The 14,906-nt window shown below is 43.3% G+C and overlaps 1 protein-coding gene across 2 annotated transcripts in view; it reads right to left on the bottom strand.

The window, feature by feature from the left end:
* Positions 1-9,595: 9,595 nt before the first annotated feature.
* The window catches only part of HMCN1 (hemicentin 1), a 338,886-nt gene continuing 333,575 nt past the window's right edge, over positions 9,596-14,906 (bottom strand). For both annotated transcript variants that reach the window (XM_054038112.1, XM_054038111.1), the window contains 2 exons: positions 11,981-12,107; positions 9,596-10,979 (listed from right to left, as the gene is read on the bottom strand). In XM_054038112.1, the coding sequence (XP_053894087.1) occupies positions 10,613-10,979; positions 11,981-12,107 (494 nt within the window). In that variant the 3' untranslated portion in view covers positions 9,596-10,612. The remainder of the gene's footprint in view (positions 10,980-11,980; positions 12,108-14,906) is intronic.

The raw sequence follows: 14,906 nt of genomic DNA, 5'->3' as shown, positions 1-14,906 counted from the left end.
TCATCCTCCCTTCTTGTCTCCCCAGTTTTTTTTTTCTTTCTTTTCCTTCCCTGGCCAATTCTCATTTCCCCCAGGGGCTCTGCTCCCACCACTTCCTCATTCCATCTGCTTAAAATGATCAGCAATGAAATATTTACTGTTGATACTGAAATACCATCACTGGGACTTACACATGGCACACGCAGGATTTTAACTAGGGCAGGAGTGTTCATGGCTCTGTTATTGGTTCTGGCTGTCTGAAGACTAAGGCCTGGTCTACACTACGACTTTAATTCGGATTTATCAGCTTTAATTCGAATTAACCCTGCAACCGTCCACACAACGACGCTATTTATTTCGATGTAAAGGGCCCTTTAAATCGATTTCTGTACTCCACCCCGACGAGCGGAGTAGCGCCAAAATTGATTTTAACATTTCGAATTAGGGATAGTGTGGCCGCAATTCGATGGTATTGGCCTCCGGGAGCTATCCCACAGTGCATCATTGTGACCGCTCTGGACAGCAATGTAAACTCGGATGCACTGGCCAGGTAGACAGGAAAAGCCCCGCGAACATTTGAATTTCATTTCCTGTTTGCCCAGCGTGGAGAGCACAGGTGACCACAGATAGCTCATCAGCACAGGTAACCATGCAGGCTGATAATCGAAAAAGAGCACCAGCATGGACCGTGAGGGAGGTACTGGATCTGATCGCTGTATGGGGAGAGGATTCAGTGCTTGCAGAACTTCGTTCTAAAAGACGAAATGCAAAAACTTTTGAAAAAATCTCCAAGCGCATGATGGAGAGAGGCCACAATAGGGACTCTGAGCAGTGCCGCGTGAAAGTCAAGGAGCTCAGACAAGCCTATCAAAAAACAAAGGAGGCAAACGGTCGCTCCGGGTCAGAGCCGCGGACATGCCGCTTCTACGCCGAGCTGCATGCAATTCTAGGGGGGGCTGCCACCACTACCCCACCTGTGATCGTGGATTCTGGGTCGGGGATAGTCTCATCAGCGACGCCTGAGGATTCTGCCGATGGGGGGAGAGGAGGAGGATGAGGATGAGCTTGCAGAGAGCACACAGCACTCCGTTCTCCCCAACAGCCAGGATCTTTTTCTCACCCTGACTGAAATACCCTCCCAAGCCTCCCAAGCCAGTAACCAAGACTCTGACCCCATGGAAGGGACCTCAGGTGAGTTTACCTTTTAAAATATAAAACTTGTTTTAAAAGCAAACGGTTTTTAATGATTACTTTGCCTGACTTTGCATTCGCGGTCAGTTCAGCTACTGGAAAAGTCTGTTAACGTGTCTGGGGATGGAGCGGAAATCCTCCAGGGACATCTCCATGAAGCTCTCCTGGAGGTACTCCGAAAGCCTTGCCAGAGGGTTTCTGGGCAGTGCATCCTTATTCCCTCCTCCATGGTAGGACACTTGGCCACGCCATGCTTGCAGCAAGTAATCTGGTATCATTGCCTGACAAAGCCTGGCAGCGTATGGTCCCGGTGTTTGCTGGCATTCAAGCAACATCCGTTCTTTATCTTGTTGTGTAATCCTCAGGAGAGTGATATCACTCCTGGTAACCTGGTTGAAATACAGGAACTTAATTAAGGGGACAGAGGTGGCCGTTCCTACTGGGCTGTTTGCCTGTGGCAGAAAATAAATCCTTCCCTGCAGTTAGCCAAGCGCAGATGGGAAATTGGGCCTGAGTTTTTCGCGTTTGGCTAGCAGGGATCTTCCCTGTTACCAGCCACGCGGTGGGGGGAGGGGTACCGTGATCATCCCAGAGAATTCATGGCGGGAGGGGGGCGGCGGCGGGGGTGGTGGTGGTTAGTTTGGTGCCTGCAGGGATCTTCCCTGATACCAGCCACGCGGTGGGGGGGAGGGGTACAGCGATCATCCCAGAGAATTCATGGCGAGAGGGGGGGGTGGTTAGTTTGTTTTCTGGTGCTGCTGAATGTTAACAGAAAAACCGCAGCACTCTACAGGCTATGCTTGGTATGTGGGAAAGGAGGGCGCAGAAGCTGTAAGACAATGGCTTACCATGGCCGCATGCAAGCCGAATTCTGTTGCCCAGACCTGTGATCTCTAGCAGCAAAGCCACAGGCACTCAGCATTAAGAGGCAAAATGCGACCTTGCACAGAAATCACATGTGCTATGTAATGTGAATAGTGTTGGTCACCGTGAAAGAGTATAAGCATTGTTCTGCAAAATGTAGCTTTTTAAACAATTCTCTCTTTTTTCCCCTCCCTACAGCAGCTGCAAATTCCTCAAGCCTCCCTCCTCCATCCCGAAGGTTATCACAGATAAGGCGTCGTAAGAAGAGAACGCGAGACGAGATGTTTTCTGAAATTATGGAATCCAGCCGCAGTGACAGAGCTCATCTGAATGAGTGGAAGGAAACAGTTTCAAAGTATAGGAAAGAAGCCAGTGAACGTGAGGACATGAGGGACCAACGTGAGGAGAGGAGGGACCAACGTGAGGAGAGGAGAGACGCTCGAGATGAGAGGTGGCGGCAGGAAGACCAGAGGAGGCAGGATGCAACGCTGGGGCTGCTGCGTGAGCAAACAGACATGCTCCGGCGTCTGGTGGAGCTTCAGGAACGGCTGCTGGAAAACAGACTGCCGCTTCAGCCCCTGTTCCACCCTCCCCCCTCCCCATGTTCCGTATCCTCCTCACCCAGACGTGTAAGAACGCGGGGTGGGAGGCTCCGTACACCTTCCCATTCCACCCCAGTAGACAGCCCAAGCAAAAGGCTGTCATTTTTTTAACCTTTTCTTTGTGGCTTTTTCCTTCCCAGCAATCCTCCTCCCAAATACCACCCGGGTTCCCTCCCTCTTTTTCTAATCTATTAATAAAGAATAAATGATTTTTAAATGATAGTGACTTTATTTGGTTTGAAAGAAAGCTGGGGGAAGGGGCAGGGTGGGTTCCTTACAGAAAATCAGTCAATAAAGGGGGCGGGTTTTCATGAAGGAGAAACAAACAGATATTTCACACTGTAGCCTGGCCAGTCATGAAACTGGTTTTTAAAGCTTCTCTGATGCACAGCGCTTCCTGGTGTGCTCTTCTAATCGCCCTGGTGTCTGGCTGCGCGTAATCAGCAGCCAGGCGATTTGCCTCAGCCTCCCACCCCGCCATAAAGGTCTCCCCCTTACTTTCACAGAGATTGTGGAGCACACAGCAAGCAGAAATAACAATGGGGAGATTTCTTTGGCTGAGGTCAGAGCGAGTCAATAATGATCGCCAGCGACCTTTTAAACGGCCAAATGCACATTCTACCACCATTCTGCACTTGCTTAGCCTGTAGTTAAACAGCTCCTGACTCCTGTCCAGGCTGCCTGTGTATGGCTTCATGAGCCATGGCATTAAGGGGTAGGCTGGGTCCCCAAGAATAACTATTGGCATTTCAACATCCCCAACGGTTATTTTCTGGTCCGGAAAGTAAGTCCCTTGCTGCAGCCCTTTAAACAGAGTAGTGTTCCTGAAGACGCGAGCGTCATGAACCCTTCCCGCCCAGCCCGCGTTGATGTTGGTGAAACGTCCCTTGTGATCCACAAGTGCTTGCAGCACCATTGAAAAGTACCCCTTGCGGTTTATGTACTCGGTGGCTTGGTGCTCCGGTGCCAAGATAGGGATATGGGTTCCGTCTATCGCCCCACCACAGTTAGGGAATCCCATTGCAGCAAAACCATCCACTATAGCCTGCACATTTCCCAGAGTCACTAACTTTCGTAGCAGCACCTGAGTGATTGCTTTGGCTACTTGCATCACAGCAGCCCCCACAGTAGATTTGCCCACTCCAAATTGATTCCCGACTGACCAGTAGCTGTCTGGCGTTGCAAGCTTCCACAGGGCTATCGCCACGCGCTTCTCAACTGTGAGGGCTGCTCTCATCTTGGTATTCTGTCGTTTCAGGGCAGGGGACAGCAAGTCACAAAGTTCCATGAAAGTGCCCTTACGCATGCGAAAGTTCCGCAGCCACTGGGAATCGTCCCAGACCTGCAACACTATGCGGTCCCACCAGTCTGTGCTTGTTTCCCTTGCCCAGAATCGGCGTTCCATGGATAGAATCTGCCCCATTAACAAAATGATCTCCAAAGCACCGGGGCCCGTGGTTTCACAGAATTCTGTATCCATGTCCGTGTCCATGTCCTCATCATGCTTGTCGCTGCGCTGCCGCCGCCGCTGCCTCCTCGCCTCGTTTTTCTGGTCCTGGCTGAGCATAAACTCCACGAGAACGCGCGAGGTGTTTACAATATTCATGACTGCTGTCTTGAGCTCAGCGGGCTCCATGCTTGCCGTGGTATGGAGTCTGCAGTGTTCACCCACTCAGGAAAAAAGGCGCGAAAATGGTTGTCTGCTGTCCGTTGCTTTCATGCAGGGAGGGAGGAGGTGAGGCTGTACCCAGAACCACCTGCGACGATGTTTTTTGTCCCATCAGGCACTGGGATCTTAACCCACAATCCCAATGGGCGCAGGAGACTGCGGGAACTATGGGATAGCTATGGGATAGCTACCCACAGTGCAACGGTGCAGAAATCGACACTAGCCACGGTACTTGGACGCACACCACTGAATTAATGTGCTTAGTGTGGCCGCATTCATTTCGACTTTATACAACCTGTTTTTCAAATCCGAATTATATAAATTCGGATTAATCCCGTAGTGTAGACATACCCTAAGGCAAAAATCACTGCAGCCTTTACACTCAATTCACTTGCTAAAAGTTCACTTTGCAAACCTGAAGGCTAGAAACTTAGCAGTTGTTTTTTTGTTAAATGAAAACTTAGGCTTTGAAGAAACTGACTATGCCACATGTTCCACATAAATATGTGAAGTGGGCCGGATCAGATACCTTAATATTTCTAATCTAGTCTATTTCTGGTTGCTGTGTAACTGTTCCCTACGATAAGACATCCAGTGCTTTTCTCATTCCAGTTTCAAATAACTCTAGTGAAGGGACTTTCACCACCTCTTGGGAGACATTCCACAGTTTAATAGATGCATTAAAAACATATTCCTGTTTCTCTGCCAAATTTCCTCTCATTACTCCCTGTAAAAATCCTTGGATCAACTTAAGCAATCGCTCTTGCTTTTGGGATTCACACCCTTCAAATATTTCCATCACTGTATAATTCTGCAATGAGAAAAATATATTGGCTGCTTTTCCCTCAGAAATGATATAAGAATCTATAATTTCTCTGAAAAATAACTAATTTGCATCTTTCTGTAACACATTCATATTTAAAAGATATTCCACCATCACTGAAAGGGTGGGGAAGCAGTGTACCTCTATTAATGGGTCAGTCAAGCAGAGAGATTGGGCAAGGTTCTTCCTGCTGGCATAGGAATGGTCCCAAAGGTATTACTTGGCTATTTGCTTCCATTTTCCAGAGACTGTAGGGGGTTAAAATTATGCAGATATCCACTGGTCTTACATCTACATAGTAATATAATGAGACATTTGGATTTGCCAGTATCATACTGGAGCTGTGTCTTAGTACTGAGTCAAGGAAAAGTATCACCTCCAACACAACCAACATTGCTTCCTGCAGCACCTGGATTTTCTCTGTATCTCATCTAACTATGCATGTGGGTCTTGCCAAATACTATGTCTGATGAGCTCCTGTGTAGAATGGGCTGCCATTCAGTTCCTTTTTTTTTAAGGCAATTCCTACAGAAAATGTAAATATTTTAACCTTTTCTTAGACTATTATTTTGTGTAAGGACCATATTTACTTGTGTGTTTGTACACAATGGGCCTCTCATCTTGAGTGGGGCTTCTGAGTAATACCTTAATGGAAGTGGCTAAAAAATATAAAAATGAAGACTTTAAAACATGGACTTAAGGGCCCAATGCTGTAGATGCTATGTAGGTTAATCAGAGAGTTCTGTGCATAAACTGGTTGCAGAATTAGGCCCAAAGATAGTGAGCAACAAAACTTTTTAAAAAGGCAAAATGTTTAGTAGCTCTCAGTAGAACACTTCCTTCATATAACGCTTATTTTTGGCTAAGGGTAACTCTGAAACAAACATGTATGTGTTGTGTGCAAGTGCACTCAGTCATCTGACTCTCAACTTTGTTAAAATGAATTATAAATCCTTTAATAAGAAGCAGCCCACTTTTCAACATGCGATTAATAATATGGGATAGTTTACGTAGTTGCCTTTGCAGCGCCATTCGCTCTCAGACTTAGTCCAAAGTAGTTGTGATTCTTTTCTCTAAAGTGAAACAGATCAGAACCTTGGGTACATCTATACTTACCTCCGGGTTCGGCGGTAAGCAATCGATCCCAGAAGTGCTCGCCGTCGATGCCGGTACTCCTGCTCCGCGAGAGGAGTACGCGGAGTCGACGGGGGAGCCTGCCTGCCGCGTGTGTACCCGTGGTAAGTACTTTATAGTTCTAACTAAGGTACTTCGACTTCAGCTACGTTATTCACGTAGCTGAAGTTGCGTATCTTAGTTCGAACAGGGGGGTTAGTGTGGACCAGCCCCTTGTTACGTAGTGCAAGATGTGAAGGAAGAGAAAGAGGGCGCATTACACAATGTTTCCTTTTTATTTATAATTTCCTGTCAGCCAGTAAAAGAGTGAAAATGGTAAAGAGCACAATAACCCTAATCCTTCTATTCCCCAGCGGCTTCCAATCTGTGACATAATTTTAACATAACTGCTTCCGTATGGGGAAGTAGCTTGTTGGCTTGCCCATCTCCTCCCTTTTTGAACTTCAGTTGACCACCTGAAAAGAGCAAACTTGCTGGTGGCTATGTCTGGGGGATTTTAATTGATTTCCCACTGGAGAATTCCTGACCCTTAAAGGAATTAACTTGCCTAGACTCAACAGGAAGGAAAGTAGAAATGGAGGAATTCAACAAACTTATCAGCACTGAGAGGGCCTAGAATTATTTGCTGCAGCTTTACATGAAATGTAGATTTTTCCTCCAGCTTCACTCTGTCTAATCATAGCCCCTTGAGAAGGCAATTAACAGAGAACTACAGACTCTTGTTGTCTTCCCCCTTCCCCTTGCTTTTTTGTGACAATCTTTGCTTCATTCTCCATGCTTTTTCTTCTATAATCTTAGCTTTAGCAAATTTTTATCATTTAAAAAATATCCTTTTGTTTTGGTTGGTGGCCCTCACTGCAATATTTGGTTGCATGACAAATTAAAAACAATCAACCCTACTTGCTAATATTTTCCCACTTATCTTTATGGAAATTAAAATACACTGCAAAATCCTGGAATAGAAAGGGATTTCAATATATTGAAAAATAATGGGTTTACTAATACAATAGAGACTAATAGTATAAGGCCTTAAGCCAAATTGGATGCTTTTAGTGATTGTAAATATTTTAATGATTGTAATCTTTTACCCCTTCCTCACCGACGTCTGAAAGTTATTGTCTGAAGGCTTTTAGGGTTACTTATGTGCAGGGCCATCCCTAGTGGAGGTGCGGAGCCCGGGGCAGATCAGCCTGTGTAGGGGCCCACTCTTAACATTTTTTATATGTTAAAATCTGGTTACAGTGAACTTGAAACTTGAACAGTGAAATCTGGTTACAGTGAACTTCAAGGGCAGCTGCTGGCCGCAGGTTAAATATTGACAGCGCCCAGCTGTATAATTATGTTATGTTATATTGTAGTTCTTTTTTATAATTATAATGAAGTTCATATAATTAAAAAAAAACTCTCACCGTTCACGATCAGTGTCGCACCGCTTACATTCTGAAATCCACCTTCCTGGACATCCTTGCAGCAAACTTACTTCCCAGGTGCACATGGTTTCGCTACCCTCAGTGGATTTTTTTTTTTTATTTAATGTAATTACACACTCGCAACACTGAGCGCCCATGTCTCAGGAGCTGTGTGGCTCTTGGAGGGCCTATATGTACTGGGGAACCCCAGAACCCTCCAGCATGGAGGAGGGGCTCTAAGATCTGTTTTCTCTGGGGGCTGGGAGGGGAAGGGAAGGTGGAAAAGCAGATGGATGGAGGACCCCAGACCTGGGGGCTGGTGGAGAGAGCAGAGTTGTGGGACCCCCAAGTCCTGATACTGCGGGGAGGGGGAGCCCAAGGCTGGAGAGCTGAAAGACAAGGAGGACCCTGAGGCAGGGAGGTGATAAGGGCTGGCTCTGGCCTGGAGGTGGCATTGGAGAACCCCACCCAGTGCTGGGAGAGGGGAGAAAGGGAAGTGTGGAGCACTGGCAGGACACCAGTGCAGAGCGAGGGATGATGGAGACTACTGGCAGGCACTCACCTGTGCTAGGGTGGAGGGTCCCACCAGAAAAGGGAAGGGTCCGTCCGAGGCGGAAGGACAGGGTCAGCCTGCCCTGGCACTAGTGGTTGGGGGATGCTAGGACTCTGCGGTGGCAGGCAACGCCGGGAGCCAGCAGAGTGGGCTGGGGCCGGTTGCTTGCTGCCACTGAGACTGAGCCCGGGGCGGGGGCGGCTGCTGGCAAGAAAAGTAAACAACACCTGGGTGGTTGCGGGGCATGGTCATGACCCCTGCTGATGGCGCCGGGCCGCCCTGAAGCGCAGGGCCCACCCAAAGCACAGAACAACTCTGCCTATGTGAAATGAGCTGTTCTTAGTCCAGTTCCTAGGGGGAGGTTGTTTACATCACTAAGCCACCATCACAAGAAATCCTGGACAGTGCCCTGATTAGTGTCAGCAGGAACGATGCTCTTGTGGTTTAAAACACTCAGGACTGTCTTCAGTTCCCAGCCCTGCCATAGATTCCAAGTTACTCACTCACTCTGTGCCTCAGTTCCCCATTTCTCCCACCCTTTTGTGAGTTTTGTTTAAAGATATTTTTGGGGCAGGCTATGTGCATGCACAGCACCTGGCACAAAGGGGCTCAGGTTTTGGTGGGAACTTTAGGTACTGCTGCAACATGAGGTCAACCACTGAACTTTGTGGTGGTCCTGAGGTGCGGTGGTGGGGAGGTTTGGGGTAAGCTTGCATTGCTGTTGGCAATACCAGCTCTGTTCTGTACATAAAATGACATCGCAATCTGAGGAGTCCTTGTGCTGTATATTTATACCTGCTTACTGTGTTTTCCACTCTATGCATCTGATGAAGTGGGTTATATCCCACGAAAGCTTATGCCCAAATAAATCTGTTAGTCTCTAAGGTGCCACAAGGACTCCTCGTTGTTCTTACTGATACAGACTAACACGGCTACCACTCTGAAACCTGATAGAAATTTGAGGCACCAGTGTTATCCGTCTAGCACCTTTCACTGATTTTACGTGTATGTGAACTATAGAAAAATATTGTTTATTAGCAACCTCTAGGCATATTTACAATAAAACCCAAGTTAGTAACAAAATAATTTCCCTTCTGCGCAACAGTAGCAAAAACCCACTCCCCTGCTCAATCAACCCTGTATGAACTAATAGTCCCTGAAGAGTCCCAGACTTGGGCTTCATTGATGAATGGGGGACATGGAAAGAATTCCCAAGCTGAGGGCTCTCCCAATTTGTGCCTTCAAATTGTACAAATTCAAAAGATTGTCAATTCTTCTTTCAGCTGCTGGGTTAGAACTAGAGATGTGTGACTAATTCGTAGCAAGTAATTTGTTCTATGAAAAATTCTGCAGTAATCTCACAGGTTAAGAAAAAGTGAACCTTTATTTGATTATTTCTGATGTAACATTATCCTTTGGTAAAAATGTTGTTACAAAAAACTCAAGATATTGCATAGAAAATACACATGGGGGAAAAACCACATATATACATTTCATAAAAATAGAATACATCTTGACAAAATTACTTCCAGAGTTTGTTACCACCTTTATACAGTGTATTGACACCTAATATTTTGCTGAACCAAACTTGCTAGATTTTGGGGGGGGGGAAGTTCCATTTTTGAAAACAAAACAATCAACCAGCAGTAGTGGAATGTGGAAAATTTGGAGCTAAATTAATGGGTTATACCAAAATGTCAGAGTAAGATTTTTATAATGAAATATCTGCTGTCTAAGGTGGAAGTAGCTGTGTAATTTTTTCTTCAGAACAGTAATGGCCTGGCTGAAATCACATGAATGTCACAGGTTCCTATTCCAAAATTTCCAAGTGAAAATAAGCACCAATATGGCATCCATTTTAGCATTTTTGAGTGTTGAGTGGTATTTTTCCTTTTTTGACCAAATAAAACAATGTACATACAAACCTATTTCTATCAAGTATTTGGTAAGAAAAATTTCATTTTTCAGCAGATACATTTGTAAAACATTTAGCAACCCTTAAAAATCAGAAATATATCTAGTTCTCTGTTTAGCTTCATAGGATTAGACTGATTTTTGTCTATTACTTTCACCACTAAAATTCCACCTTGCACGTCTGATTTGCTCTGGTGAATTTTCAGAACCATCTGTGGAAAGTTACTGCTCCAGTGTAATAAATAAAGCAAGTGGTAAAGGCTCCTTAGAACCATGGATTTTTTTTAAATTGGAATAATGGAAATATTGGCATCTGCAGGGAAAGCATAAGAAAAGAGCATAGCACCACTTTCACATTGCAAAGTTTGCAACTGTTTTTAAGAGGAGGCAGTACTGTGAGTCTGGAAGTGGTAATACCCACTGGCACTTTCGAATATGGTTAAAATACTTCAATTACTGGTTGAAGTGTGCTTTTTAATATGGATAGGCAGACACAGCTATATAAACAATGAAAGTTGTCTGATATTCAATGTTTCCATCAGTGCTGTAGGACAAAGCTCTGACTCTCATCCGGTACGTCTCTGGCACTTGCAGTGGCCTGGTTGTGAACACTATGCCTTTTAAATTTTCATCTCTGAGAGCAAATGGGATTGTTGGGTCCTCATCTACCATTAGGAAAGTTGTTCTGGGATGCATCACTTGATCTTGAGTGTAGACAACCAGTCGAATTAAATCCTGATTGGCAGCTATTCCAAATGGCAGGGAAACGAGTTTGTATTCCAAGGCATATGGGCTAAGGGCACATTCCAGATCATTAGGTGGGCAGTTCTTGAGACAGAAGCTAGGAATAAAAACAATACTTTGAAGTAGCTAGGCAGAAGGTATTATGCAGGTCACTATAATTTAGTACAGAATTAGGGCATTATGCAGCAAAGGCCAAATTCCGGTGCACATGCGTGCCACAGTTACTTCAGCATAGACAACCTGATCTTGTTCCTTTGAAACCACAACCATGTTTCACTGATAATAGAATGCCCTGGAAGCCACAGAGAAGCACTAAAAATATTGATAGCTTTAAAAAGAAATCCTAGATTATTTCTTGTTTTGGTTGCTATAGTCAATAGTGCATCATTTTAGTGACCAACCTCGTAAACAACGCCAAAAAAAAAGGCTTGTTTGGGACAGCTTATAAAATATTTAGGCTTCATTCTCCATTTGGTGTGTATGACATATTACAGAATTTTGCCTCCAAAATTAAAAAAAAAGATATTGAGTGGGGATGTTTGTTCTCAAGGATTAGTAACTATTTTGAAGTGCTCTAAAAATATAAATGGAAGCATCTAAGCACGGTCCAAAAATAAACTAGAGCCAGAAAATGTCAACGAGCAAAAAAGGCCCCATCACTGTTTGCTGAAGGAAACTGAATCAGGAAGAATCTGAACAAAATCTGTCATGACAGGGTTTGAAAGTTGGTGTGTCGGATTCTATTGGTACACAAACAGTCTGACCTTGCTTCCACTGAATCAAACATTAGTAATATTGGATTCGTGATGGCAGCCAGAAGTCACAACTTTTGTGTAAATCCACTGCAATCTAATTCTATTCTTTATCAATAACATGAAGCAACAATGCATATATATCACTGTCACCAGTGACTAATCTTTGTACAGAGAACAGGCCCAAGACTGTAACTGTAATCCACTGGTGTGGATCTCTGCACCGATGCAGAATTGTACTGATGTCAGTGGGATTCTGTGCTAGCAGATTACACTGCAGGATCAGGGCTAATGTTTGGGGAGAAGAAAGAACCTGAAAAAAAAAAAAAACTTAAATAAAGCATACCCAGAAAGAGGATCTCGTTGATAGTTTGGTGGACAAGGTGTATCTATACACTGGTAGCTTCCTCTCATGTTAAAGCACATGCGATTTGGTCCACAGTGAATGTTCTGTTCAAGGCATTCATCGACATCTGATTGTAAAGAGATGCAGATAATCACTTCTTTGTATTGAGGTGAATTTCACAGGTACAGGAAAAACTAAGCACATCACTGTCATAAAATATTGCCAGACAACAGTATGTACCATATGTCTGCATGCAAAGTAGTCTTCCCCACTTCACGTTTCATGTTCCTATTCTTAGAACTCTGCCTCGGTATTTGATTTAGTGGAACTAGTAACCCCAGCAATATACATTTATTGTTGTTGTTTGTATTGCGTGAGTGCCTAGGGCCCTGTTGTGCTAGTTGCTCTGGAAACACAAAGAAGAGAGAGTCCCTGCCCTAAACTGCAGCTACATTGTCATTGTCCTTGAAACAAAATCTTGTCATGGGCTTTGGTGGACTATCAGGTGTGAGGGCACCATTTTTGGCTGATGCTGAGGACATGCTAAGGATTAGTTTGGTTTTGAAACCTGTTTTACTTCTATCAGTGAAACGTTGTGGTCAGGGTTAGGGACATATTGGAAGGACCACATGGGCAAACTTACAGAGTAAGAAGTAGTTTGAAATAGTTTACATAGTCAGTTTTCTGAGCATCACCACTTGGTTTAATATTGCCTCATGCCATCAATCTGATGTAGACAATCTGTGCTATACCCATGAAGCACATTAACTAGAGACTGCAAAATATTTGTGCTGAAATTCCATGCAGGGAAACTGCAAAGGTTTGCATCTTGTTTTGACTTAGCAAAATTGTTTTTAAAATGGCTCTGTTTTTTTAAATGTTTTTTAGGAAACTAGACTGATTTTGTGAACTTTATATGAAATGCAAAAACCTCAAATATAAAGGTCTCTTGGATTTTTATCAAACAGATACTACACTCCACAGTTTGACTACTTATCCGAGCCTTAAGAGGCTCAAAACACTTTTCTGGAAGCCTTGTGCAGGAAAATGTTTTATCAGGATATTTCAAGTATGTGCTGGCTGTAGGTGGGCAAGGAGTACCTTAAAAACAGTCTCTCTCTCTCTCTCTCTCTCAGTATTTTGGCTAAAGCCATCTGTAATCAGAAGTACCATCAAAGTTAGATCTGCATTTTGAATACTCCAAAATTCAGAGGAGTTTGGATTTGCGACAATAAGGCTCAACTGCACTATTAGGGTCTGAATCTAAATTCAGACTCCAAACTACAACCACTCCTAACCTCAGTTCTGAAGAGATCAGATCCAGAGTTCTGTCTCTTTTGCTGGCCCTGCGTAGAAACGAAATGCTTGATTTCTGTATATGCTAAGACCTCTTTACAACACAAATAACCAATAGCAATAAAAAAAAATTATGGTTTGCAATTGAAAACATAGTGTATTCTTTAGTGTAAGAACAGCATTTAATGGCTTCTTATTGGGATGAAGAATTTAGTGAGGTAAAATTTTAATGCCAAATATTTTGGTGTTTAACATCCAGATGTGCCAGTCAGTACCCACAGATATATCTGGTGCCTATATATTTTCTAGTGATGGAGGGACCTCTGAATCAACTTGGATAAGTATCCAAAAAAGATCATGTGCTTGTCTGAACCTCTTGAATCTGAAGAGTGAGCTGCAAATCTTGCAAAACAGGCTTGCTTAAGCGCTCCATCAAGGCAGGCTGTTCTTCAGCCATTTACAACCTTGCTTGAGGCATTTCTAGCTCTGCTCCCATCCAGAACAATTACAGCAGGATCCAGAGTGGCTCATGTTGCTTAGTATATGACTCGGAGTTGATGATAAAAAATTGATTTTTTTAAACCTATTTAAAATTATGACACTCTATGTATGGTCTAAACGTATTATAATATGTTAAAATAGAAAATATAATATTAAGCAGGACATGTTTACTGCCAAAATTTAAAGAAAATTACACAGCTGAACTGATGGGAAGTCACTGGTTAAGCACCTTGAAGTGCTGAACCAGCTTTTGACTGCAGTAGCATCTTGTGCACAGGGAATATTTTCTTGATTTCAGTTTATTCAAATAGTTCATTCAAAGTTAAGAAACTGGGAGTTTAAAAAGCAGGAAAGCTTGCTTTCTTCTTCCAATCTATGAGTAAAAAAGTAGGTATGAGAGGATATCTACTAGTTCTAAAATCTGGAAGGACATGGTGGCCATAAACAATCAGTTTGATCTGTGAATTGAACTAACTGATTTATTAAACAAAGGAAGTATTAAATGTAAAACCATGTTTTGATAAACTACTTTTATGCATCCAGCATATTTCAGGTAGTTCTAATTAATAAAAAAAATAATTTTGAACATTTTAATTGACTCTGAATTTCCATCCAAACAGAGCTAGTAAATAAGAAATGCATCATTCAACATTTTCTAATGTTATAAAAATTAAGAATCTGAATAACTTAAGCTAGAAAATTGCTTAAATAAATGTGTATAGATATCCTCCTGGTTAGCAAAAAAAGTACCACATTTAGTGCAAAGGCTATATTTAGTTGCAAATCAATATATTTTAATGATTACCAACCAATGAGAATCAGCCTTGCTTTAGGAAAATAACAAAAGGTCCAAAAGCAAAACACGATTAAAACTGATGATTTAAATGAAGGTTTTCTGCTTGTTGATTTAAATCATGATTAAAATTAGTGATTTAAGTAGCTTTGATTTAAATCAACCCTGAAATTGCCTGTATTGTTTCCTTGCTGAGCACCATTTTTTATTTCAAAATTGTGCCCAGATAGGCAAAAAGTACAAATCAAACAGATGATGAGGCCAGTGGAGGCTCTGAAGTGAGGAGGAGACAAGTCCCCGGTGGCCTGTGTTTTCATCATAGCATCTTGGTCTGTG

The sequence above is a fragment of the Malaclemys terrapin genome, chromosome 8 (genome assembly GCF_027887155.1).
Source record: "Malaclemys terrapin pileata isolate rMalTer1 chromosome 8, rMalTer1.hap1, whole genome shotgun sequence".
Lineage (NCBI taxonomy): Eukaryota > Metazoa > Chordata > Testudines > Emydidae > Malaclemys > Malaclemys terrapin.
Note: the sequence above shows the minus strand (reverse complement) of the source record. Positions and strands in the feature narration are given on the sequence as shown.